The 27,443-nt window shown below is 46.8% G+C and overlaps 1 protein-coding gene across 1 annotated transcript in view; it reads left to right on the top strand.

Moving 5' to 3' along the window:
* LOC136593127 (oocyte zinc finger protein XlCOF22-like) overlaps positions 1-26,266 on the top strand; it is a 38,354-nt gene extending 12,088 nt beyond the window's left edge. The window contains exons 2-7 of the mRNA XM_066588640.1: positions 1,030-1,132; positions 1,475-1,654; positions 1,737-1,860; positions 1,939-2,003; positions 23,273-23,375; positions 24,938-26,266. Coding sequence (XP_066444737.1) covers positions 1,055-1,132; positions 1,475-1,654; positions 1,737-1,860; positions 1,939-2,003; positions 23,273-23,375; positions 24,938-26,100 — 1,713 coding nt within the window. The 5' untranslated portion in view covers positions 1,030-1,054 and the 3' untranslated portion in view covers positions 26,101-26,266. The remainder of the gene's footprint in view (positions 1-1,029; positions 1,133-1,474; positions 1,655-1,736; positions 1,861-1,938; positions 2,004-23,272; positions 23,376-24,937) is intronic.
* The last annotated feature ends 1,177 nt before the right edge of the window (positions 26,267-27,443 follow it).

Consider the following 27,443-nt stretch of genomic DNA (forward strand, 5'->3'; position numbering starts at 1 on the left):
TACATCCCAACACGCATGTACATTGCAGACATGTATATTGTCACACATACATCCCAACACGCATGTACATTGTAGACATGTATATTGTGCTCTAAAACCCCGCAGTGCTTCAGAGAAAACCCTGGAAAAAGCAGCTCTGAACTTGGAGAAGAGTCAGTGGGGCGGTCGCTGCCGACTTCTCCCTGCCTGGGTCGGCTATCAGTCGACCTAATCTGGGTTGGGGAGAACCCTGTCTGGAATTTGATTTGCCTGTAGTTCGGGCTTCATAAAACTCTGGCAGGTTCATTTTAATATCTCCTTATCGGGGTTTACCTATGACTTGCTTCATAACCGCTCCATCTTTCCTGGCTGCTGCTGACCAGGACATGTGACTGCTGCAGCCAATCACTTTTTAAGTAATGGGAAAATACTTCTAAATGTTTTCCCTTAGGCCTCCTTCCCACGAACGGATTTCCGCCGCGTAATTCGCGGCGAAAATCCGCTGCGTTGCACGCAGCTATTAGGTTCTATTGAACCTAATAGCTCCATGCTCACGATGCGTAATTCCACCGCGGAATTACGCACCGCGATTTCTCCCGTCCTCACCCGCAGCATGCTCTATTTTCTGCGGGTGACGACGGGCTGTACGCACTGACGGCTTCCATTGCAGTCAATGGAAGCCGTCCGTTCACGCTATCTCCCGCTGTAACCAGCGGGAGATAGCGTGAAAAAACGCTTTCCCGCCCACCGCCGAGCGTCATATGACGCCAAATGACGCGGTCCGGCCGCGTCACGTGACACGGCTGGTGACGCGAGAGCGGTGGGCGGTGACGAGCGGTGACGCGGCGGTGGTGGGCGGGGAAGCGATTTCACGCTATCTCCCGCAGGTAAGTATAGGGGCTCTGGGGGGCGCCGTGACGGGCTTCACAGCGGAATATTACGCTGCGGAGCCCGTCACGCTCGTGGGAAGGAGGCCTTATTATCTCCAGTAAATTTAGTTTCTTATGTTTTTTGTGTTTTTTACATTGGTTCATATTCTTTTCATTCAAGTTCCTACCAGATTGATTCATCAAAGATGGAGAAGGACAGAAACAACACGGCAGAAAGTGTATTAAATCTCACCCTAGAGATACTCTTCCAGCTGATTGGGGAGGTGAGAGATTCTGATGATGTCACATTATATCATTCTTATCTATAGTAATAACAGATGATGTCACTGAAGAGGGGAGAGATTCTGATGATGTCACATCACATCATTCTTATCTATAGTAATAACAGATGATGTCACTGGAGAGGGGAGAGATTCTGATGATGTCACATCACATCATTCTTATCTATGGTAATAGCAGATGATGTCACTGAAGAGGGGAGAGATTCTGATGATGTCACATCACATCATATTCTTATCTATGATAATAACAGATGATGTCACTGGAGAGGTGATGGACTCTGGAAATGTCTGTAGTGATATTTATTAATGTCTCCCCACATACAGGATTACACAGTAGTGAAGAAGACCTCTAGTGATGGCTGTCGGGCCCCTGTGTGTGATGGGTGGGGAAGACCCCGGAGCCCAATAATGGGGCCCCCACCTCACCCCCTGATACATGAGGACATCAATGTACAGAAGATTCTAGAGCTCACCAACAAGATGATAGAGCTGCTGACCAGAGAGGTGACACTGCAGGGAATGCTGGGACATTATACAGTAACCGCACTGGAGGCTTCTGGGTAATGACTGTATATTGTGTTGTCAGGTTCCTATAAGGTGTCAGGATGTCGCTGTCTATTTCTCCATGGAGGAGTGGGAGTATTTACAAGGACACAAGGATCTGTACAAGGAGGCCATGATGGTGACCCGCCAGCCGCTCCCATCACCAGGTAATAGACAGGACTAAATACACGGGGACTTTATTATCTGTATGTAAAGAATTACTTCAGTGTCTGTGTTTCCTCCAGTTCCATCCAGTAAGAGAAGCCCACCAGAGAGATGTCCCCATCCTCTTCTTCCACAGGATCATCAGGTAGATGGAGATGTCCCTCTGATCTGTAGAAGGGCTGTGAAGCTCTTGTCTTCAGTCTTATTAGATGTCTTCTCTTTGTGTGATGAGGCCGGTGGAGATGGCAGGATTACTGCTGACCAGAGACATTAGATCAGTTGTGTCAAACTCCTTTTCACTGCGGGCCACATCAAATTTAGCTTTACTAAAGTTTAGTTTCTTTGTCACTCCCTGATAAGGCTTCCTATTGATTGACAGCTGAAAGTTGATTATATTGTGGTCACTATTCCCCAAGTGCATCCAGACAGAAAATTAGGGCCACAATGGGTATGTTTATGAACACGGGACAAATGGGGGCATACATTTTGGGGTGAATGTCTTCATTCCTATGTATGCTGTACAAAAAAACCTATTTTTAAAATGACATAATTGCCAAAAAAACAAAAATCGTAATTTTTTCCTTCTGCTTTGCTTCGATTCATTTAAAAACGGTGGGGTCAAAATATGCAGTACACCCCTAGATGAATGCGATAAGGGGTCTAGTTGTGGGGGTTCTCTATCGTTTTGGCCTCTCAGGGCGTCTACCAGTGTGCAATGGGGCCTGAAACACCTTCAACCAAAATGTCTGTTCTGAAAACCACCAACTGCTGCTTTCAGTTAGGGCCCCGTTGTGCATACGGACAGAAGATTAGGGCCATAATGGGTATGCTTCTGAACACAGGACAAACGGGGGTATCCATTTTTGGGTGAAGGCCTCCATGCGTATGTTTGCTGTCCAAAAAAGACTGTTTTTAAAATCACATAATTGATTTAAAAAAAATCGTAATTTTTTACGTCTGCTTTGCCTTGATTCACTCAAAAACTGTTGGGTCAAAATACGCAGTACACCCCTAGATTAATGCGCTAAGAGGTCTAGTTTCCAAAATGAGGTCATTTGTGGGGGTCCTCTGCGTTTTGGCCACTCAAGGGGTCTACGAGTAAGCAATGGGGCCTAAAACGCCTTCAAGCAAAATGTCTGATCTGAAAGCTACTGGCTGCTCATTTCGGTTTTGGCCCCGTTGTACATACGGACAGAAGATTAGGGCCACAATGGGTATGTTTCTGAACACAGGACAAACGGGGGTATGCATTTTGAGGTATAAATCCTTATTTTCATGTGCACTATAGAAAAAAATCTTGTATTAAAAATTATGTATTTGCAAAAATGTGAAATTTTATTTTTCCTACTCTAAATTGCATTAATTCCTTAAAAGAAACTGTGGGGTCAAAATACTTCTGACCCCCCCTCAGTGAATACACTAAGGGGTGTAATTTTTAAAATGGGGTCACTTGTGGGGTTATCTATAATTCTGACACCTATGAGCCTTTGCAATCTTGGCTTGGTGCCGAAAAATAAAGTGTTCCTCAAAATGTTGACAATTAATGTTAAATTTGTACGTCTCCTAAATGGTTAAAAAAAATGAACGTTTTTCAAACGTGCGTCCAGAATAAAGTAAAGAGATGGAAATATATATCTTAGCAAAAATTTGTACAGTATGTTTGCACATATTTGAGATATTACAGTTGAAAATGTGAAAAAAAATATTCTCTGGGTCTATTTTTACCACCTAATTAAAGTATAATATGTGGCGAAAAAACAATATCCGAATCACTGGGATATGCAAAACCTTTACGGAGTTATGATATGTTAAGTGATGGATGTCAGATTTCCAAAATTTGGCTCCGTCACTAAGGCGCAAACAGGCTTCGTCACTATGGGGCTAAAGCACCACTCTGGCAAAAACCACATTTTCCCATCCCTGTACCCCTCCTCTGCTTTTCTGCTGTGTTCTAAATGTCTCTGAATATTTCCTATACATTGCCGTTACTTCCATGCAGTGCAGTCTTCTGTCTACTTACCAGGCACTGTTCTGATGTTAAGATTTGCCCCTGCTTTGTCTTCCACTCTTCTAAGCTATCAATCCTATGGTGCATCAATATTACATGATTAGTTAGTACCATCTCTGCCTGCTGGGAGGTGATATTATTAACTTCTGCATTCACCTAAGTAACCTATAGACCATGAGTATACAGTCAGGTGGCTGAACTGTCATCTCTTTCACTATAAATGTTTGACAAGAACTGCTAATCATCAGCTGTAACTGTGATAGGAGTCTCCGTATCCCCCTCTAAAGAGCTTGTCTGGTAGGGTCCATCACACAAGAATTATGCTTACTGTAAAACTGACTTTTTGAGAGGAACATAAAGCACAGTAAATCTGAGATGTTCAGAATTAAAGCCGCATAACATGCAGTGTGTTTAGCCATGTTAAATATACATGTGAATGATGTACCTGAGGGTATCATTGAGTTGCCATCTAATATCTGCTGTATGTCCGGTTTCTAGACCTGCAGCTATGTAGTTAGAACATAACCCACTCAGACAAGGGGTTTCCTACTGGACCTTCTATGGGCAGCCAGCCAAAATAACGTCACCCAGAAGTATGGTGGGGTTCAGTAAAAGTGTCGGGTTTAAAGAATTGGTTTAAAATGACGTTGAGAAGGCTGAACTATTCAATTACTATTTTGCATCTGTTTTCTCTTGGAAAGTAGATGTTACATCAACTGATTTTCCCTGTGCCAATGAAGGAATAAAATAATGCAGGCCATCTATTGGAACTTCTATTGCAAATTCTGCCTTTTGAACATACCCTAAAGGGCTATGGAGGGTCTAGATTGCTGTGTATTTAGGTGGGATCTGGACTGGGTTCCGTATTTAAGGGGGGTTTCATTCAAGAAGGCCTTGACCTGGGGTCTTTTTTTACGAGACAGTCAGACTTGGTATCTGTGTTTAGGGTGGATCTAGGCTTGGGTCTCTATTTAGGTTAGGGTCTGGCACAGGGTCTGCATTTGGGGGTGTTGGGATCTATAGTTTTTCATAGTTCTTCTTCTCACAAACTGAATGCCATAAGGAACCTTCTGAAGGGTGAGCTCACATGTATCAGCCACAGGGTGGCTGCAAGGGGAACAAAATACCATTCTGACATGGGTTTACCACAAATCGGCCATTTGTTCAGACTGGCAAAGCTGTGCGGTTTAGTGAATGATACTGCTGTTTGTACTGATGGCCTCTTGCCTTTCCCATGATCCACCTCAGTTTTGTGATGTGGTCACGGGTCCCTCTACCCTTGCAGAATTCAGCTTTTATATCAAGAATTTACTGGTCAATTATATTGTCTAAATGCCCCTAAATGATTTTGTGAAGTACCTTGCTAGCATGGGGAATCGGAGAGATAGTTCTATAGTATCTACAGACCTTGACATCACCCTTCTTAGGCAGTGAGATGAAACTGATCTTTCCCAATCCTTTGGCCATATACACTGGTTAGAGCGCTCTGCAATGATTCTATTGATGCCAGATGTTTTGCTGTCTGGTAGCTGCCTCATCGCCCACTTCACTTTCCCACAGGTCTGGTTCCAGATCCTCTTGGCTCCCATGTTCCTCTGCATGGTCACTGCGGCGCTGATTTATAGTCCTTCTGTATATTCTTTCCATCTCTTCTTCTTGTCTTACTGGTCACGGATTTCATTCCCATCGTGGTCCTTTATGGCTGCTTGGCAGGCAGAGAAAGGCTTCTTCATCTTTTTCAAAATGGCAAATAATTCCCTTGTTTGACCCTTCTTAAAGGCCAATTCAAGGCTCCTGCATCGGGCGTTCAGGAAATCTTTGTTGTCTTTCCTGTCTTGTCTCTATGCGGCAGTGATCCTGAGGTGGCTGGACATAAATGATCAGGGTATTGGGTTGAAAATAGATGGAAGAACCATCAGTAATCTAAGATACAGAGATGATGCGTTTTACCTGCAGATGCAAGGCATTTTCATGGCAAAAACGCCTCCCATCACTTCTGGGAAGTAGCGATCGGCAAATGTTTCCATTGTTTTCAGTGGGAAGCATTGCATCGCATGCCGTGGGATGTAGTTTCCTGTGTCATTGAAAACCATAAGCAATGTGCTCTGAGGAAAGCAAAAAGATTAGAGATGAGCGAGCACCAAAATACTCAGATGCTCGTTACTCGAGTCGAACTTTCCGCGATGCTCGAGGGTTCGTTTCGAGTAACGAATCCCATTGAAGTCAATGGGCGACTCGAGCATTTTTGTATATCGCTGATGCTCGCTAAGGTTTTCATTTTGTGAAAATCTGGGAAATTCAAGAAAGTGATGGGAACGACACAGAAACGGATAGGGCAGCCGAGGGGCTGCATGTTGGGCTGTATCTCAAGTTCCCAGGTCCCACTATTAAGCCACAATAGCGGCAAGAGTGGCCCCCCCTCCCAACAATTTTTACTTCTGAAAAACCCTCATTAGCAAGGCACACCTTAGCTAAGCACCACACTACCTCCAACAAAGCACAATCACTGCCTGCAGGACACACCGCTGCCACTTCTCCTGGGTTACATGCTGCCCAACCCCCCCCCCCGCACGGCCCAGTGTCCACAGCGCACACCAAAGTTTCCCTGCGCTGCCTTCAACTGCCCTCATGCCAGACGCTGGCCTCATAGCCACACCACCCTCATGTCTATTTATAAGTGCGTCTGCCATGAGGAGGAACCGGAGGCACACACTGCAGAGGGTTGACAGGGCCAGGCAGCGACCCTCTTTAAAAGGGGCGGGGCGATAGCCCACAATGCTGTACAGAAGCCATGAGAAATCCAATCCTGTGCCACCTCCATCAGGAGCTGCACACGTGGGCATAGCAATGGGGAACCCATGTGCCACACACTATTCATTCTGTCAAGGTGTCGCATAGCTCAATCGACACTGCAAGGGGAAAGCCGTCTGCGCTCTGCCCCCTACCCAAGTCAGTCAGTGTCTTTGTGCCAGACAGGTCAAACACCGTGATGGGAGCTAAGTTTGCACCAACAGCATAGGTGGGTCCTAGGAAACCCAAGACATGAACCAAAAATTGATCTGACCGGCCAAACATGGCAGACTTGCACCGCGCCCACGACATAGGCCTCGTCCCACAGCTTCAGCAATCCTAGGCAGGAAGCGGACTTTCACTGCACCCAGGACATAGGCCTCTGCACAAACCCTCAGCAATCGCGGGCCTACAGCGGACTTGAATGCTAGCGTAGCTGTGCACGTCTCATTACCGCTGTATTGCTCCTGTAGTTTGTCCCAATGCAGTGCCCCGGATAGTAGAGCTAACGTCAGATTAAATACAGGTTGGCTTCGGCCCACCCTGCATGCCCCAGTCAGACCAGGGTTTTTTATAAATAGTCACAGGCAGGTACAACTCTGCAATGGGAATTCCATGTGCACCCACAGCATGGGTGGCTCCCTGAAACCCACCGGCGGTACATTAAACAAATCCCATTGCAGTGCCCAGCACAGCTGAGGTAACGTCAGATTGAATGCAGGTGGGCTTCGTCCCCCACACTGCATGCCCCAGTCAGACTGGGGTTCCTTAAAAGTAGACACATGCAGTTACAACTCCGTGTGGACCGACAGCATAGGTAGGTCCCCGGAAGCCACCGGCGGTACATAAATAAATCCCATTGCAGTGCCCAGCACAGCTGAGGTAACGTCAGATTGAATGCAGGTGGGCTTCGTCCCCCACACTGCATGCCCCAGTCAGACTGGGGTTCCTTAAAAGTAGACACATGGACTTCCGCACAAGACATAGAGGGAGCAGGACGTGCCCCAAAGAGCTCCTGCCGACACTACATCCCAGAGCCATCGGGACCCTCTAGTGCCCGAAAAATAGCAGCTGCGGGGAACAGACCTCACCCCCGCTTGCTAGGCGGAAGACCCCCACATCCGAGGGGTATTCGGAAAGCCCCCGGCGAACCACCCGATCTGACCCGCGGGGAAAAGAAAGAAGGAGCGGGACGCGGCCGGGAAGAACAGTGGGATCCCGACCCCAAAAGCCACCGGGCCCTTACCTGCCTGAAAGGTATCCGGTAAGGCGCGCAGACCCGCCGACTTCTTCCAGAGACGCACCGGGAGCACTCGTGACGCCGCGACATAGGCCGCACCTGAGACCGCGGCCTAGATTTCCGGCCGCGAGAACCGCGACCACCGCCGACCGGGCCGCAAGGAGGGTGAGAGCCTTGGGGAGCAGCTGAGAGGCACGGGAGCCCCACCGAGGGTAAAGTGACACATCGGGGGGCCGCCAGAGAGCCGAGGCCAGACGGCGGTAGAGGCCGGGCGGCGATAGAGGCCGCGACCCCACACCCCAACAGACAAGGCCCCCACTCAGCGCCAGGCAGGAAGTGAAGCCCTGGGAGGCTTCCGAACGGCCCAAGAGACATCCCGGCAGCGGCGACCCTGCAGGGGAACAGCCGGAACATTGCGGCCTAGCGGCGATTGAAGCCGCGGCCTAGATTTGTGGCCGTGACGTCAGGGACAAACCCCGCCCACCATAAGAGTCAGGGGGAGGAGCCAAACAGAAGCCACAGTAGGGGAAAACCCCAAGCACCATAACAGGCATAACAGAAAGGGTCCCAAAACCGGGAACACAAACAAAAAACTACAGGAAAACATAGCCCTCCCCCCGAAACCCACCCGAAGCCCACTCTAAGCACAAACAATACCCAAACAAAACAAAAAACACTGGGAAAGTGGGAAAGAAGGAAAACAAGACAGAAATAGCAAAGGAAAAGCCGGGACCTGACATAAAGACACTAAACAAAAAAGACATGAATAAATAGATCCAGGACAAAAAGCCACATCCACAACAAAAAATAAACCGCAACAAAACACCAACAACCCGGATACAGGAAACAACTTCTAATACAACAAACTCGCACAAAACACTTGACACCGAGAAGTCATTAAAGAAAAATGGACAAATATCTAAACGAAAGAAGTGCAGGCACCCCAGCACGAGCAACGCGCCAGTCAGACATAGACAAAACAACCACAGGTGGAAAACAAAAAAGTAAACCCGTCAAAAACATCAAGGAAAAAGAGAGTAAGACCGCGCATTAATCTGCATCCCCTCTAAAAAATACTCCACCACGCGCTGCGGTTTCACCAAGCTCTGACTACGAAGCAATGGACACTTCTTCTATACAAACTAATGAACAACCAACGAACAGTGCAGAAATGACGCAGGCGACACTAGTGGCACAAGAGGTCTCAAAAATGCTTCTCCCTTTATTTGATAACAGACTTGAGGCGTTGCACAAATCCATAAACTCAGCAATGTCACAAATAACAGATAACACCCAAAGACTGACAGAACTAGAAACAAAAAACCAGAACACAGAACAGACCATCACAACCCTAGAAACCGCGCTACAAAGAAGCCAGACAGAAACTGAAATGCTCCGGGAAAAAGTCGACGATCTGGAGAATAGACATCGTCGCAATAACCTCCGCTTCGTGGGAATACCGGAGACAGTATCTAACAGCCAGCTTATAGCCTACCTAACCACGGATCTACCGCAAGCGCTACAGATCGATATACCCAATGACCCCCTAACAATAGAAAGAGCCCACAGAATCGGCCCACCAGGGGATGGGCGTAACAACAGAAGCAGACCTCGCCCAGTGATAGCAAAATATATGCACTGGACAACAAAAGAAGCAATTCTAGGAGCCTACAGACGACAAGGAGGACTGATAATACAAGGGGCAAAGATCCTGCTGTTCCAAGACTTCTCGGTGGCGGTGTCACAGAAGCGCAAACTGTTCACCCCGATCTGCCAAAGCTTGCACGAACGAAACACACGCTTCCAATTGCTGTACCCAGCAAAACTCCGGATACAAGACGGTAACAAATCCCTAATATTCAATACCCCGGAGGAAGCAAGAAGACACCTACAGATGGAAGAGAACGGAGAACAAGGCTGAAAAAGAATGGAAAAAGGAACTGTACTGTTGCTCTTTACTACAATCCTGTTCCAAACACAGTGGATGTGGCGCTCGCCACGCAAAAAGAAAAGGCGAAATAGATGTTTAAAGTTTACATGTTCATTATTACTATGTTTCTCACATTTTTCATGTTTTTTTTCTTTTTTTCCGACCCATCTGACCTTTAAAAAACGGACCACTAGGAGGATCAGGAGGCCCCGCAGGCACGGCACGATTAACACCCAGTTGCATCCGCGGCTCGCTGGGACCGAGGGATGCGACAAAAAAAAAGAGGCAAAAACTACGGTAATTATGACCAAACCACACCTACCAACATGCCTAGAGACTTAGAAACAACAGAATACCAAACACCCACCACAATACAAACACTATCTTGGAACGTAGACGGACTTAATACACCCATTAAACGGAAAAAAGTACTGACACACCTGAAACGATATAAACCAGACATAGTGTTCCTACAGGAAACACATTGGAAAAAAGAGGGGAAGGGAGAACTGAGAGCACCATGGATAGACGCATGTTACACGGCCTCACACACATCAGCATCACGAGGGGTAGCTATCCTGACCAGAAAAAACATGTCACACACAATACTGCAAAGCATAGCGGACCCAGAGGGAAGATACCTAATAGTGAGAATCAAAATGGATGAACAAACGTACGCCTTGGTGAACGTCTATGCCCCCAACACTGACCAACCAACATTTTATGCCACACTAATAGAGAAACTACAACCATATCTAGGCGACAGAGTGATTCTGGGAGGTGATTTTAACAGCATACAAGACGAAACACTAGACAGAACGGGACCATCTACCCAAGCAACCTCAACCACACATGCACTATTAACACTTAAAGAACAACTCAGTGTATGTGACCCATGGCAACTCCTGAACCCCACTAGCAAAGAATACACATGCTGCTCTAACGCCTACCACTCATTCTCACGCATAGACTTTTTCTTAATATCGAACAGCATCTTTGAGTACCACCACCAATCGGAAATCCACCCAATATCCCTTAGCGACCACGCACCGATAGTAATGAGACTACAACTGAGAACCCCACAAAGGCTAACCAAAATATGGCGCTTCCCCTCATTCCTATGGGAATCAGAGGACTTTAGAGCATACCTGAAAATCCACTGGAACAACTATGCAGACGACAATAGTGCGCACATTGACAACACAAACCTATTCTGGCAGGCTTCAAAGGCAGTGATGAGGGGCCACATCATAAGCTACTTGTCCCATAGGAGGAAAAAATTCCAAACGGAATTTGAGGCATTACATCACTCCCTCCTAGAAGCACAAAAAGAACATACGAACTCCCACAATGACAACTCATACCAAACCTTTCTCACAGCGAAACACCTACTAAATACGTTTGTACATACCCACGCACATTGGCAAAACCAAATAACAAAAAACAAATTCTACAGGTGGGGTAACAAAACGGGACGATTGCTAGCCAACTTGACCAAACAAAGACAACCACACAAACCAATACTGACCTTAAGACACATTAATGGGGATCATCTTACAACAAAACAAGAAGAGGTGGCTCAAATACTACACGAATATCTCGAAAATTTATATAGGGCAGAACCAACAAATATACAAGACATAAACAACTTCTTAGAATCCGTGAACCTACCAAAACTAACAGAAGGGCAAAAATCCCTACTAGACGCCGACATACAGGAGGAAGAGGTACGAGAGGTGATCACAACAGCACAAGGGGGAAAAACACCGGGCCCGACGGATTCTCGACAGAATATTACAAAATATTAATAGCAGACATTGTGCCAGTCCTGACCCAACTCTACAACACAATATACACAAACAACACACAGACAGAAGACTTTGGAACATCGAGAACGATATTGCTCCCTAAACCAAACAAGGACCTGACAGACCCAAGATCCTACAGACCAATAGCACTGCTAAACTGTGATTACAAATTTCTGTCCAAGATACTAGCCAACAGACTCCAGCTAATCCTCCCATCCATACTAGATCCAGCACAGAAAGGCTTCACACAGGGGAGAAGTGCTCTAAAGAACATCAGAGCCGCCATAGCGGCGACGGTCGCAGCACAAAACCCCGAGGGCCAGACTACGATGTTACTGAGTCTGGACGCAGAAAAAGCCTTCGATAAGATGGCCTGGCCATTCTTAAACATAATACTGGAAAAAAGAGGTTTTGGACAGATCTTTGCGAATTACATAGACACGACGCAAACAAACGCCACTACGACCCTCACAGTCAACGGCCTTAACACCCCCAACATAGACCTATTTAGAGGAGCCAGACAAGGCTGCCCTCTCTCACCACTGTTATTTAATTTATCAATAGACCCATTACTTAGACACTTGACACAAACGACACTCTTTACAGGGGCGACCTGTGGGGGTACCAAGATAAAAGTTGAAGCATTTGCAGACGATCTCCTACTGGTGATAAACAACCCTAGGGAAACACTAGCCCCCATATTACAAGACGTCAAGAAAATCGGTAAACTCTCGGGCTACACTTTAAATCTAGACAAAACAGAGGCTTTGCTTCTCAGAGGACCGGCCAAACTCCCGTGGGCAACACAATACCCATTCAAGTGGGAAAAACACGCTATACAATACTTGGGAGTACAAATCACAAGAAGCCCACTCAAATTATATAATACAAACATAGAACCCCACATCAAAAAACTAGAAACTACCCTAAACACATGGAAAAACTTTACGATCTCTTTCTTGGGAAGGATAAGTCTAATAAAAATGATAGAATTTCCCCGCTTATTATACATCCTACACTCACTACCCATACTTTTAAAATTAAAAGATATAAAAAGAATAAACTACTTGTACAGGAACTTCATATGGGGGGGAAGAAGACCGCGTATCGCGCTCAAAGCGCTACACAAACAGAGAGAACGGAGGAACTAACCTACCTAATATCAGAGACTACAATCTAGCAGCTCAGGCGCGAATCATCCACGACAGGATTCACGATAAGTCACATTTCACAAACAGACCACTTGAACAGAAAATGGTCGGCGCAACACGACTCCAGAACATCCTCCACCACACATATGCGGAACTCCCAGAAAAAACTAAAAAGAATCCCTTGATACTGGTGGCTTGGAAAACATGGAATAAATTGCGCAAAGATAGCCAAACATCGCCACAAACATCACCATATTTGTCATTAATGAACAACCCCAACTTCCAAGACGGTAATCCACACAATATATTTATGGAATGGGGGGCCCAAGGAATACACACTATAGATAAACTATTACACATAAGAGAACGACGAGTTTTAACATACGACGAAATGAAACAAAAATACCCCGAACTCCGAATTCCACTATTCTCATACCTGCAAGTCAGACACTACATCACAGAACTCATACCACGATTACAAGAACCTGATTGGGTACAAACAGGTGACACATGGATGACCAGGAAAACGGGTCCGCGGGGCATGATCTCAAAGCTGTACAGGGCAATAAGAAATATAAGAGAGCAGGAGGACATTGATCCGGGGGTGGGCAAATGGGCCACGGACAACCCCGATTTCACACCGACACTGATAATGAAATCTCTAACCTCGGCACATAGGTACTTACCATCGGCTAGGTTCCTGGAGATGAGATTGCAAATTGCCCATAGGTCATACCTAACTCCAAGCAGAGGATATCACATAGGAATCTACGATACCCCAAACTGCTTCAAATGTCAAGCACCACACGCAAACCTATACCACAGTTTGTGGACATGCCCCTCAATACAGGATTTCTGGACACGAATAGGCGACTACACAAAAACACACCTGACGAATTTCTGCCCACAAGAACCAACATGGGCAATACTTGGCTACTTAGACCCCGAAATCTATCACTGCTCAAGGGGTGTCAGAAAATTACTACACTTCATAGCAGCAGCAGGACTAAAGGCCATTTTACAGACATGGATACAACCAACAGGGCCCCCATTCAGACTGTTCCTGGACAAGCTAGCGTTTCTGTTCCAAATGGACTGGGCAGAAACATCACTTTTTAAAGAAAAAAAGGTACAAGCCTTCTTCGAAACCTGGGGGAGTTTTATTCAACTACTACCACAAAGGGTAAAAGATAGATTGAGAAACTGCTTCTATTACACTTGCTGGTTCCAGGAACAGGTGGCAATAGGAGACACACCTATCTAGGGTGAAACACGGACCGTGCCGTAGCCGTGCGGGGCCTCCAAAAATTTGGAAGATCCTCAACATACAGGTCAGTAGACCAAAAAAAAAAAAAATCTGTGGTCAAAATGGGTCAAAGTTTTGATTTAATGTATGTAATTTGTTTGTTTTAATGTTTTATTTTATGTTTTACATAATTAATACAAAAAATGCAGGCTGAGACAAGCCATACTTACACAAAGAAAAACCCTGCAAAACTGTGAAAACGCTGAATGTATGTTTCAACCTGTTCAATAAAGACAAAGTTAAAAAAAAAAAGTAGACACATGCAGTTACAACTCCGTGTGGACTGACAGCATAGGTAGGTCCCCGGAAGCCACCGGCGGTACATAAATAAATCCCATTGCAGTGCCCAGCACAGCTGAGGTAACGTCAGATTGAATGCAGGTGGGCTTCGGCCCACACTGCATGCCCCAGTCTGACCGGGGTTTTTAATACATAGGCACAGGCAGGTACAAATCCCTAATGTGAAGTCTGTGTGGACCGACAGCATGGGTGGCTCCCTGGAACCCACCGGCGGTACATTAACAAATCCCATTGCAGTGCCCTGGACAGCAGAGCTAACGTCAGATACAATACAGGTGGGCTTCGGGCCACAGTGCATGCCCCAGTCAGACTGCTAATATGTACCTTAACAGTAACCACATTGGTAGGAATGTGGTGGCGACTGCGGACCTAGTAGCGCGGTTTTATTTAGTTGGTTTTCGGAATGTGGCCAGGATTAAGTGGGCCGTGGCGGGGGAATGGTGGGGGGGGCTCTCTTGTTGTGTCGGTAAAGGTGAAATTCTGGGACTGCCACCAGACGGACCAATGCAAAGGTATTTGCGAAGAATGTTTTCATTGTTGGAGGAGGAGGGGGATGTTTTTGAGGCACTACGTGTCCTCTCCACGTGTCCGTGGTTATATGCACCTTAACAGTAAGCGCGTTGGTGGGAAATGGCCTCGCCACCATCATGTCTTTGGGAAGCCTCCGTTTTCACACCCCAGTGACATAGCATTAGCAGCGGTATAGGCAGAGCCCAGAATTAGTAACATTTCAGCGGTAGCATTAGAGACAGGCCCCAGTAACATATCACTAGCAGCATTATAGGGGGAGCACAGTATTAGTTCCATTTCAGTAGTAGTAGCACTCAAGACAGGCCCCAGTAACAATTCCGAAGCAGCAGTATAGGGCGAGCACAGTCTTAGTTCCATTTCAGTAATAGTAGCAGTGAAGACAGGCCCCAGTAACAATTCTGAAGCAGCAGTATAGGGGGGAGCACAGTCTTAGTTCCATTTCAGTAATAGTAGCACTCAAGACAGGCCACAGTAAAATTCCCGTTGCAGCAGTTTAGGGAGATAACAGTCTCTTTCACATTTCAGTAGTTGCAGTATAGACAAGGCCCCAGTTACATTTATGTAGCAAAAGTGTAGGCCAACCCCACACACCTTGCTGTAGCATGAGTGCAGGCGAAGCCCATAAAAATTCCTAGGATTACACTGTAGGCGATGACCCAAAAAAATTGGTGTACCAACAGTACTAATGTACCTCAGAAAAATTGCCCATGCCCAACCAAGAGGGCAGGTGAAACCCATTAATCGCTTTGGTTACTGTGGTTTAATTTGTAACTAGGCCTGGAGGCAGCCCAGTTAAAATAAAAAATGGTTCAGGTGCAAGTTTCAACGCTTTAACCCTTTGCAATCCAATTTTCGATTCAAGGTTTCCTATGGGGATTACTCTTTCTGCCATTATACAATAGCGCCATCTGCTGGCTAGAGCCAGTACTGCAGTATGGGACATGCTGGAGAGGCCCACGACAACAGGGCGCCCAGTAATGTACAGTAATACCACCCTGTCGGACGTCTTCCGACATCGGAGCTGTACAGTCTTCAATCAGAATGTCTTTAGACGTCAGACAGTGGATTGGAAAGGGTTAATGAGAATTGAAACGTATAAACATTGTTTACAAAAGTAATATGACTGAGCCTTGTGGGCCTAAGAAAAATTGCCCGTTCGGCGTGATTACGTGAGGTTTCAGGAGGAGGAGGAGGATGAATATAATACACAGATTGATGAAGCTAAAAGGTCCCCGTTTTTTATGGTGATAGAGAACGATGCTTCCATCCGCGGGTGCAGCCTACGTATTGTTTAGGTATCGCTGCTGTCCGCTGGTGGAGAAGAGAAGTCTGGGGAAATTCAGGCTTTGTTCATCTTTATGAGTGTAAGCCTGTCCGCACTGTCGGTTGACAGGTGGGTACGCTTATCCGTGATGATTCCCCCAGCCGCACTAAACACCCTCTCCGACAAGACGCTAGCCGCAGGACAAGCAAGCACCTCCAGGGCATACAGCGCGAGTTCAGGCCACGTGTCCAGCTTCAACACCCAGTAGTTGTAGGGAGCAGAGGCGTCACGGAGGACGGTCGTGCGATCGGCTACGTACTCCCTCACCATCCTTTTACAGTGCTCCCGCCGACTCAGCCTTGACTGGGGAGTGGTGACACAGTCTTGCTGGTGAGCCATAAAGCTGGCAAAGGCCTTGGAGAGTGTTCCCCTGCCTTTGCTGTACATGCTGCCTGATCTCTGCACCTTCCCTGCTACCTGGCCCTCGGAACTGCGCCTTCTGCCACTAGCGCTGTCGGATGGGAAGTTTACCATCAGCTTGTCCGCCAGGGTCCTGTGGTATAGCATCACTCTCGAACCCCTTTCCTCTTCGGGTATGAGAGTGGAAAGGTTCTCCTTATACTGTGGGTCGAGCAGTGTGTACACCCAGTAATCCGTAATGGCCAGAATGCGTGTAACGTGAGGGTCACGAGAAAGGCATCCTAACATGAAGTCAGCCATGTGTGCCAGGGTACCTGTACGCAACACATGGCTGTCCTCACTAGGAAGATCACTTTCAGGATCCTCCTTCTCCTCCTCCTCCTCAGGCCATGCACGCTAAAAGGATGACAGGCAAGCAGCATGGGTACCCTCAGCAGTGGGCCAAGCTGTCTCTTCCCCCTCCTCCTCGTGCTCTTCCCCCTCCTCCTCCTCAACGCGCTGAGATATAGACATGAGGGTGCTATGACTATCCAGCGACATACTGTCTTCCCCCGCCTCTGTTTCCGAGCGCAAAGCGGCTGCCTTTATGCTTTGCAGGGAACTTCTCAAGAGGCATAGCAGAGGAATGGTGACGCTAATGATTGCAGCATCCCCGCTCACCATCTGGGTAAACTCTTCAAAGTTTCCAAGGACCTGGCAGATGTCTGCCAACCAGGCCCACTCTTCTGTAAAGAATTGAGGAGGCTGACTCCCACTACGCCGCCCATGTTGGAATTGGTATTCCACTATAGCTCTACGCTGCTCATAGAGCCTGGCCAACATGTGGGCCAGGCTCCACCGTGTGGGCACGTCGCACAGCAGTCGGTGCACTGGCAGATTAAACCGATGTTGCAGGGTCCGCAGAGTGGCAGCGTCCGTCTTGGACTTGCGGAAATGTGCGCTGAGCCGGCGCACCTTTCCGAGCAGGTCTGACAAGCGTGGGTAGCTTTTCAGAAAGCGCTGAACCACCAAATTAAAGACGTTGGCCAGGCATGGCACGTGCGTGAGGCTGCCGAGCTGCAGAGCCGCCACCAGGTTACGGCCGTTGTCACACACGACCATGCCCGGTTTGAGGCTCAGCGGCGAAATCCAGCGGTTGGTCTGCTCTGTCAGACCCTGCAGCAGTTCGTGGGCCGTGTGCCTCTTCTCTCCTAAGCTGAGTAGTTTCAGCACGGCCTGCTGACGCTTGCCCACCGCTGTGCTGCCATGCCGTGCGACACCGACTGCTGGCGATGTGCTGCTGCTGACACATCTTGATTGCGAGACAGAGGTTGCATAGGAGGAGGAGGAGGAGGAGGGTGGTTTAGTGGAGGAAGCATACACCGCCGCAGATACCAGCACCGAGCTGGGGCCCGCAATTCTGGGGGTGGGTAGGACGTGAGCGGTCCCAGGCTCTGACTCGGTCCCAGCCTCCACTAAATTCACCCAATGTGCCGTCAGGGAGATATAGTGGCCCTGCCTACCTGTGCTTGTCCACGTGTCCGTTGTTAAGTGGACCTTGGCAGTAACCGCGTTGGTGAGGGCGCGTACAATGTTGCGGGAGACGTGGTCGCGCAGGGCTGGGACGGCTCATCGGGAAAAGTAGTGGCGACTGGGAACCGAGTAGCGCGGGGCCGCCGCCGCCATCATGTTTTTGAAAGCCTCCGTTTCCAGAAGCCTATACGGCAGCATCTCCAGGCTGATCAATTTGGCTATGTGCACGTTTAACGCTTCAGCGTGCGGGTGCGTGGCGGCGTACTTGCGCTTGCGCTCAAACAGTTGCGCTAGTGACGTCTGGACGCTGCGCTGAGAGACATTGCTTGATGGGGCCGAGGACAGCGGAGGTGAGGGTGTGGGTGCAGGCTGGGAGACGGTCGTGCCTGTGTCCTGAGAGGGGGGTTGGATCTCAGTGGCAGGTTGGGGCACAGGGGGAGAGGCAGTGGTGCAAACCGGAGGCGGTGAACGGCCTTCGTCCCACCTTGTGGGGTGCTTGGCCATCATATGTCTGCGCATGCTGGTGGTGGTGAGACTGGTGGTGGTGGCTCCACGGCTGATCTTGGCGCGACAATTCTTGCACACCATAGTTCGTCGGTCGTCTGCACTCTCAGTGAAAAACTGCCACACCTTTGAGCACCTCGGCCTCTGCAGGGTGGCATGGCGCAAGGGGGCGCTTTGGGAAACAGTTGGTGGATTATTCAGTCTTGCCCTGCCTCTACCCCTGGCCACTGCACTGCCTCTTCCAACCTGCCCTGCTGCTGCACTTGCCTCTCCCTCTGAAGACCTGTCCTCAGTAGGCTTAGCAAACCAGGTGGGGTCAGTCACCTCATCGTCCAGCTGCTCTTCCTCCGAATCCTCTGTGCGCTCCTCCCTCGGACTTACTGCCTTTACTACTACCTCACTGATAGACAACTGTGTCTCATCGTCATCGTCCTCCTCACCCACTGAAAGCTCTTGAGACAGTTGCCGGAAGTCCCCAGCCTCATCCCCCGGACCCCGGGAACTTTCCAAAGGTTGGGCATCGGTCACGACAAACTCCTCCGGTGGGAGAGGAACCATTGCTGCCCATTCTGGGCAGGGGCCCGAGAACAGTTCCTGGGAGTCTGCCTGCTCCTCAGAATGTGTCATTTTAATGGAGTGAGGAGGCTGGGTGGAAGGAGGAGCAGCAGCCAGAGGATTCAGAGTTGCAGCTGTGGACGGCGTAGAAGACTGTGTGGTCGATAGATTGCTGGATGCACTTTCTGCCATCCACGACAGGACCTGCTCACACTGCTCATTTTCTAATAAAGCTCTACCGCGTGGACCCATTAATTCTGAGATGAATCTGGGGACCCCAGAAACTTGCCTCTCTCCTAATCCCGCAGCAGTCGGCTGCGATACACTTGGACCAGGAGCTCGGTCTGTGCCCACACCCTGACTTGGGCCTCCGCGTCCTTGCCCGCGTCCACGTCCTCTAGGCCTACCCCTACCCCTCAGCATGGTGTATTACGAGTAGAGAAGAAACAGAACGCTGTAATTAAATGTGCCGCTTATTGACCTGTGGTTGGAGGCTGACTTCGCGTACGGAACGCACAGCAGAGCCAGGAAACAATTATGCACAAGGCTGGGTATTAATCACCAACTACTCCCCCCAGCAGAGACGCAGTAAACTGAAGACAGTGACAGGCAGGCGAAATAAAGTATTTTTTAAAAACTTTTTGGGAAAAACCACACTGCCTGTGATATACACTGTATTTCGATTTCCCTGTTGGAGGCTGACTTCGCGTACGGAACGCACAGCAGAGCCAGGAAACAATTATGCGCAAGGTTGGGTATTAATCACCGACTACTCCCCCCAGCAGAGACGCAGTAAACTGAAGACAGTGACAGGCAGGCCAAATATAGTATTTTTTTAAACTTTTGAGGAAAAACCACACTGCCTGTGATATACACTGTATTTCGATTTCCCTGTTGGAGGCTGACTTTGCGTACGGAACGCACAGCAGAGCCAGGAAACAATTATGCACAAGGCTGGGTATTAATCACCAACTACTCCCCCCAGCAGAGACGCAGTAAACTGAAGACAGTGACAGGCAGGCGAAATAAAGTATTTTTTAAAAACTTTTTGGGAAAAACCACACTGCCTGTGATATACACTGTATTTCGATTTCCCTGTTGGAGGCTGACTTTGCGTACGGAACGCACAGCAGAGCCAGGAAACAATTATGCGCAAGGCTGGGTATTAATCACCAACTACTCGCCCCAGCAGAGACGCAGTAAACTGAAGACCGTGATAGGCAGGCCAAATATGGTATTTTTTTAAAACTTTTTGGGAAAAACCACACTGCCTGTGATATACACTGTATTTCGATTTCCCTGTTGGAGGCTGACTTTGCGTACGGAACGCACAGTAGAGCCAGGAAACAATTATGCACAAGGCTGGGTATTAATCACCAACTACTCCCCCCAGCAGAGATGCAGTAAACTGAAGACAGTGACAGGCAGGCGAAATAAAGTATTTTTTAAAAACTTTTTGGGAAAAACCACACTGCCTGTGATATACACTGTATTTCGATTTCCCTGTTGGAGGCTGACTTTGCGTACGGAACGCACAGCAGAGCCAGGAAACAATTATGCGCAAGGCTGGGTATTAATCACCAACTACTCGCCCCAGCAGAGACGCAGTAAACTGAAGACAGTGACAGGCAGGCCAAATATGGTATTTTTTTTAAACTTTTTGGGAAAAACCACACTGCCTGTGATATACACTGTATTTCGATTTCCCTGTTGGAGGCTGACTTTGCGTACGGAACGCACAGCAGAGCCAGGAAACAATTATGCGCAAGGCTGGGTATTAATCACCAACTACTCCCCCCCAGCAGAGACGCAGTAAACTGAAGACCGTGATAGGCAGGCCAAATATAGTATTTTTTTCCACTTTTTGGGAAAAAGCCCACTGCCTATATGGCCTGTATACCTCTTTCCCTGCCTCACCAGTACTGCCCCTATACTCTGTAAAATGACTGCAGACTGAGGACGCTATGGTCTGCACGCCCGATAGACAAAAAAAAATAATTTGTGCAACACTGCTAAAAGCAGCCTCAACAGTACTGCACACGGTCAGATGTGGCCCTAAGAAGGACCGTTGGGGTTCTTGAAGACGAATATAACACCTAATACTCTCCCTATAGCAGCTACAGCAAGACAGCACTTTCCCTGATCTCTCTCAGCGTGCATCTGTGGCGAGCCGCAGGCAGGGCAGATTTTAATACTCGGGTGTCACCTGATCTCCCCAGCCACTCACTTCAGGGGGGTGGTATAGGGCTGGAATGTCACAGGAGGAAGTTGTAATGCCTTCCCTGTGTTTCTATTGGCCAGAAAAGCGCGCAAATTTCTCAGGGAAGGAAATGAAAGTAACTCGAACATCGCATGGTGCTCGTCTCGAGAAACAAGCATCTCGAGTACCCTAATACTCGAACGAGCATCAAGCTTGGACGAGTACGCTCGCTCATCTCTAAAAAACATAGAACATGCAGGGATTTTATTTTCCCTTCCCGCACGGCACAAGTCTCGTGATTTTCTTGACCATGTGAAAGTGAGCATATGCTTACTCTCCTTGCCATACCTGCGGACAGCAGGGGAATACCAAGCAGAGTAAGTATAGGACTTGCATCGCTGGATTCAGCGCTTCAGCTCCTATAAGTCCTTAAATTTAGTTTATGGGACTCATAGGAGCGGACAAGGCAGTGCAGTTTTTGGAAGTGCTACAGCCACTACGTGTGCACAGGATATGCCAGAAATGCCAACTTTGGGATCCTCGCCTGTTGTGAGAGTGAGGGTCTACCTTCTTGTGTGATGCATTCCCAATATAATACAAATACATTAGTAGCCTGCACAAAAGCACAGCCAACCCCCAACATATGCATTATAGCCAGCTGTAGGTACTCCACACACATACAATCCTGCCTTTATACTCAGGGCAGACCACTTAAACCATGCACGCAAAACAGAAATTCTGGGCGAGGGCTCGTGTCCCAGAATGGCGAGCAGATGACAATCAATGATATTAGAGGCTTCCTCAAAGTGATAGTTTAGTCTAACTGCGCTCACAATGTATGGTCCTCTAGACCCACTTATAATTTCTACCCCTGGTCCCGGGGAGTCAGTGATTGGAAAGGGTTTAAATACCTCCAAGCTCTTGTGTATGTGTCCCATTTGATTTGAACACTATTTATATGCAGGAAACCCGTACCAGACTCATTGGGCAGAACTGTCGCTTCTACATTTTCCTGGGGTGAGTGCATACGACAATTCCCTTGGACCTCTGAATGACCCAGGGTGATAACCTTACTTCATTCCATAAGGACATACAACTTCGCATTGATAACCTCCGTATCTAATTAAAAATGTTATCACTTGGCCTAAGGACCCCAGTCATGTCAGAATTGGGAACCAGGGACACCAGGACTGCGACGGTAACAAGAGGGGATCCTCTACGTCTAAAGGAAAGAAGGTTTTATCACCAACTCAGAAGGGGGTTCTTAACTGTAAGAGCAGTGAGACCCTGGAACTCTCTGCCTGAGGAAGTGACAAAATCGATCGAGGAGTTTAAGAAGGGACTAGATGTCTTTTTAGAGTGCTACCATATTACAGGATATAGACATTTACTAACCGGAAGGGTTGTGATCCGGGTATCTTCCAACTATCCATCTTAGAGGCAGGTAGGAACTTTTTCAAATATTGAACCAGCAATTGTTCTGATTGACACTATGGGGTTGAGAAGGAATTTTTTCCCCCAATAAATGGGCAAATTGGCTACTGCCTCCATATTTTTTTTTTTTTTTTTTTTGCCGCCTTCCTCTGGATCAACATGCGGTAGTTGGTGGAAATGGGCTGAACTGGATGGACACTTGTCTTTTTTCAGCCTAGCATACTATTTTACTATGTTAGATGAGCTCCAAATCAAATGTCATGAACCCGGTGACAGAATCCCTTTAATGCGCAGTTGTAATCTAAATAAATCTGCACCCACTTTGACATGACTCTGATAACTACTGCTGTCAGGTCATTTTTGGTCATCATGATGATTAGTGACCTTTTCTGGTCATGTAAAACCTTCCACATGACTCCTCCAACCGTCTGCTGACTCTGCTGACAACATTTGTCTCACAGCTTTTGTTCCAGGATGAATATTTAACCAATATTAATGCTACAGAGAAAAATGTGAGGGGCGATCAGCGGTGTAAAGAGGGGATTCCTACAGGTAACCGCCCAGGTGAGTAGTAACCACTAAATACAGCAGAGAAGAGTCACAGTTATGTAGATTTCATGGCGACCTAGAGCAAAACTAAGAATGCTCCTCCCCCACTGGGATAAATATAATATTATATTTTCTTATCTCTGGGGCCAGACTGCTACTATGACTTCTTGCAGCCAAACCTTGTTTCAGCCCACTCTCCCCATCAAGCTGCCCACTATAGTTTCACTAGGTAATAGTGCCTCCCCTCCCCCCACCGTTGTGATCTCCATTTACGTAATAGTGCCTCCCCTCCCCCCACTGTTGTGATCTCCCTTTATGTAATAGTGCCCCCTGATGTTACCTCAGTTAGTAATGCAACTTCCTCTGAGACTCCGAACATTGGTATAGCTAGAGTCCTATGGGCCCAAGAGCAAAGTTTAAACACCAAAAGATTTAATTCCATATAATTCATGTCCATCTCCAAGTGGCAGCATCATACTTCCATGTCCCCCAAACTACTCCCTCATCCTCCAAGGTCCTGCAAACAGTCCCTATCATCCTCTAAATAGCTCACATCATATTCCACTGTACCCCAAACAGCCCCCATGCTCATCAATGTATCTGAACAGACCCCATTATCCTCCACTTTTCCCCATCATTCTCAGTTGTGTTGTGTGCTCTCTCACCGGCTCACAATGTGACCTCACTTCTTTCCCCCCGACGCGGTCACTCAACTACAGTGAACACTGGAGCCGGGAGGAAGGTCACTCTTTCAGCCTGTGAGAGAGAGCGGGACACAGCAGTACCATGAGTAAGACTGTCAGAACTAGTAGCGGCAGGAGCTGCCATAGCTTTGAGATCGGGGCAAACTAGGTGGCCATAAACATGTGTGGGGCAACCCAGCTTGGTTGTCACCTGCCCCCTGCCCTAGTCCTGGTCTGACATGACAGGATATAGAATTATTGTATGTACTAAGCTGTCTTATAGATGAGCAGCTCTATATTTGCCGTATACTGTGTGTTCCTTACATCCGGCTTCATGGGAGATTTTATATGAGTTCTTTTAATGGAAAAACAGAAACTGATCTTGGTGCAGAAATGGCCGAACTCCATCTGTATGGAATATACTATTTCTGTAGCATGGGCTCGGAGATCTACCGGGAACAGGAACCCAGAGGTTGTACAGGACTCTGCTGTCCAGTACCTTTCATGACCCTTTTTCAGACCCCTGGGACCCCCATGTTATTGATGAAAACCAGAATTTGCTTGTAAGTCCCGATTCACATCTGCAGTTTCTGGTGATGTTTTCTGCACCGACAATCACTTAGTGTTTAAGTGAGCTGCAAACCAAGCAACTTCGATGAGTGAGCGATTCTCACTCACTCGCTCTGTCAGGATCCATGTTTACATGGGCTGACAGTCATCCGTAATGGCTCTTTTCAGTGATTACTCTAGTGGCTGTCAGCCTGTGTAAAAGCACCATTAGATGATGATTACATTTTGCTACATGACTTGTTATTTGTATAGAAATGTTATAAAATATCAGCATCATTTATAAGGTTTGTAGTATTAAAGAATAATCAGCTTTACTCTCTGCAGATGACGGTATCGGGAGCTCAGAGGGAGATCTGATATCTGCAGATACTAAAGCAGAGGATTGTGGTATCACACAAGATACATATGAAGAACCTGTCATTATCCCAGATATCCCCTCAGCCCTTCACAGCCAAAATACATCATCTGATCCTCTTATACAGGTCCCATCTTCTGATCCATCACACACTCATAAAGGTCACAGAAGGGGAAAACATCAAGAAACCCACACAGGGAAGAAGCCGTATTCATGTAAAAAATGTGCAAAACGTTTCCGAGTTAAATCACATCTACTTACACATCAGAGAAGTCACACAGGAGAGAAGCCGTTTTCTTGTTCAGAATGTGGGAAATGTTTTACAGCGAAATCAAGCCTTGTTACACATCAGAGCATTCACACAGGAGAGAAGGCATTTTCTTGTTCAGAATGTGGGAAATGTTTTACAGCGAAATCAAGCCTTGTTACACATCAGAGCATTCACACAGGAGAGAAGGCATTTTCTTGTTCAGAATGTGGGAAATGTTTTGCACTGAAATCAAGCCTTGTTACACATCAGAGAATTCACACTGGAGAGAAGCCATATTCTTGTTCAGAATGTGGAAAATGTTTTGTAACGAAATCACACCTTTTAAGACATCAGAGCATTCACACAGGAAAGAAGTTGTTTTCTTGTTCAGAATGTGGGAAATGTTTTGCAGTGAAATCAGTCCTTGTTTATCATCAGAGAATTCACACAGGAGAGAAGCCATGTTCTTGTTCAGAATGTGGAAAATGTTTTGCAGCGAAATCAACCCTTGTTTATCATCAGAGAATTCACACAGGAAAGAAGTTGTTTTCCTGTTCAGAATGTGGGAAATGTTTTACACAGAAATCAAACCTTTTTAAACATCAGAGAAGTCACACAGGAGATAAGCCGTTTTCGTGTTCAGAATGTGGGAAATGTTTTACACAGAAATCAAACCTTTTTAAACATCAGAGAAGTCACACAGGAGATAAGCCGTTTTCGTGTTCAGAATGTGGGAAATGTTTTACACAGAAATCAAACCTTTTTACACATCAGAGAATTCACACAGGAGATAAGCCGTTTTCTTGTTCAGAATGTGGGAAATGTTTTGTATTTAAATCACAGCTAATTCGGCATCAGAAAATTCACACAGGTAAAAAGTAAATTGACATGTCATACACAAGAAAAAGGAAGCAATTTAGGGCACTAAGTGATGAGTAAGAAATGTATGTAATTACTGATAAACATCTGTTATCCAGAAACAAATACTATCCAGATAACCCGCCTTTATATCACCCGTGTACATAGAATATTTCACACTGAGGCATATAAACTTGTTTCTAACTGTTGATAAAAGTTTACTTGTGTAACTTACATGTTTGTATTTGGGCCGATCTTTCTTCTTCCCTTAGCCGATGTTTCCTCAGAACTGATGGAGATGAGGGAGAGCTGGTACCCATTATGTGTATAAGTAGTGAGGGGAGAATCACTGCCGATCCCGGACTTTGTGGAGTTTGTTAGGACATTTTTTGGTATTGAGAATGATCCTTTCATAAATGATAACTATAAGAACCGTATTCCACCACTGAGCCCAGCAAGGGCGTCTCCCCTCCATCTCATCGCTATAGGGTCATATACTAGGAAGAGTCGCACACAGTAATATACAGCTGTGATCACATGGGAAAGGTTCTACAACTTCAGTGTAACATATCAGACTTTATTTATACAGGACTCCAAAACTTGGGGCGCAAGCAAGCCACCTACACGTTTCACACTCAGGTGCGCTCTTAACAGAATTCAAGAGAGCCAAGAGTTTTATACATAAGTGATAACTTGGGAAAGCTGGATAAAATATAAAGTGATGGCAGCATACACGGTGCTTTTTCAAAGAAGATTTCCCTTTTATTTCCTTCACAGATGGTTTACAACATTTAGACTTGCGTCTTTTTCAAGTATAAACTCCCCTCCCCCCCCATGCATCACACACATATATATCATAACCTGTATTAGCGGGATCTGTATTAGGAGAGATCACGCTAATACAGGTTATGATTGGACATGTAATTAAATGTTATGATATATATGTTATGTGTGTGATGCATGGGGGGGAGTTTATACTTGAAACAGACGCAAGTCGAAATATTGTAAACCATCTGTGAAGGAAATAAAGGGGAAATCTTCTTTGAAAAAGCACCGTGTATGCTGCCATCGCTTTATATTTCATCCTGCTAACTTGTGGATCTGACCGGGTCTGGATCTTTAAGGTGGCTTGTGCATTGTTTGTCCATCCCTTGCGGGCATTTGAAAGTGTGCTGCTGACATCCGTCTACATAATTGATTAACTTGGGAAAGCTGGTCGACATAATAGTCCATATCAGGGTGCAAACATTTACAAATCCGGTAGATACTGCCAACAGAAATACATAAGATCTTACTTAGACTTCAAGCCTAACAAAACCCGGACACACATCTCCGTAATCTAGTAAGACTCATGTAGGAAAGGTTTT

The sequence above is a fragment of the Eleutherodactylus coqui genome, unplaced genomic scaffold, assembly GCF_035609145.1.
Source record: "Eleutherodactylus coqui strain aEleCoq1 unplaced genomic scaffold, aEleCoq1.hap1 HAP1_SCAFFOLD_128, whole genome shotgun sequence".
NCBI lineage: Eukaryota > Metazoa > Chordata > Amphibia > Anura > Eleutherodactylidae > Eleutherodactylus > Eleutherodactylus coqui.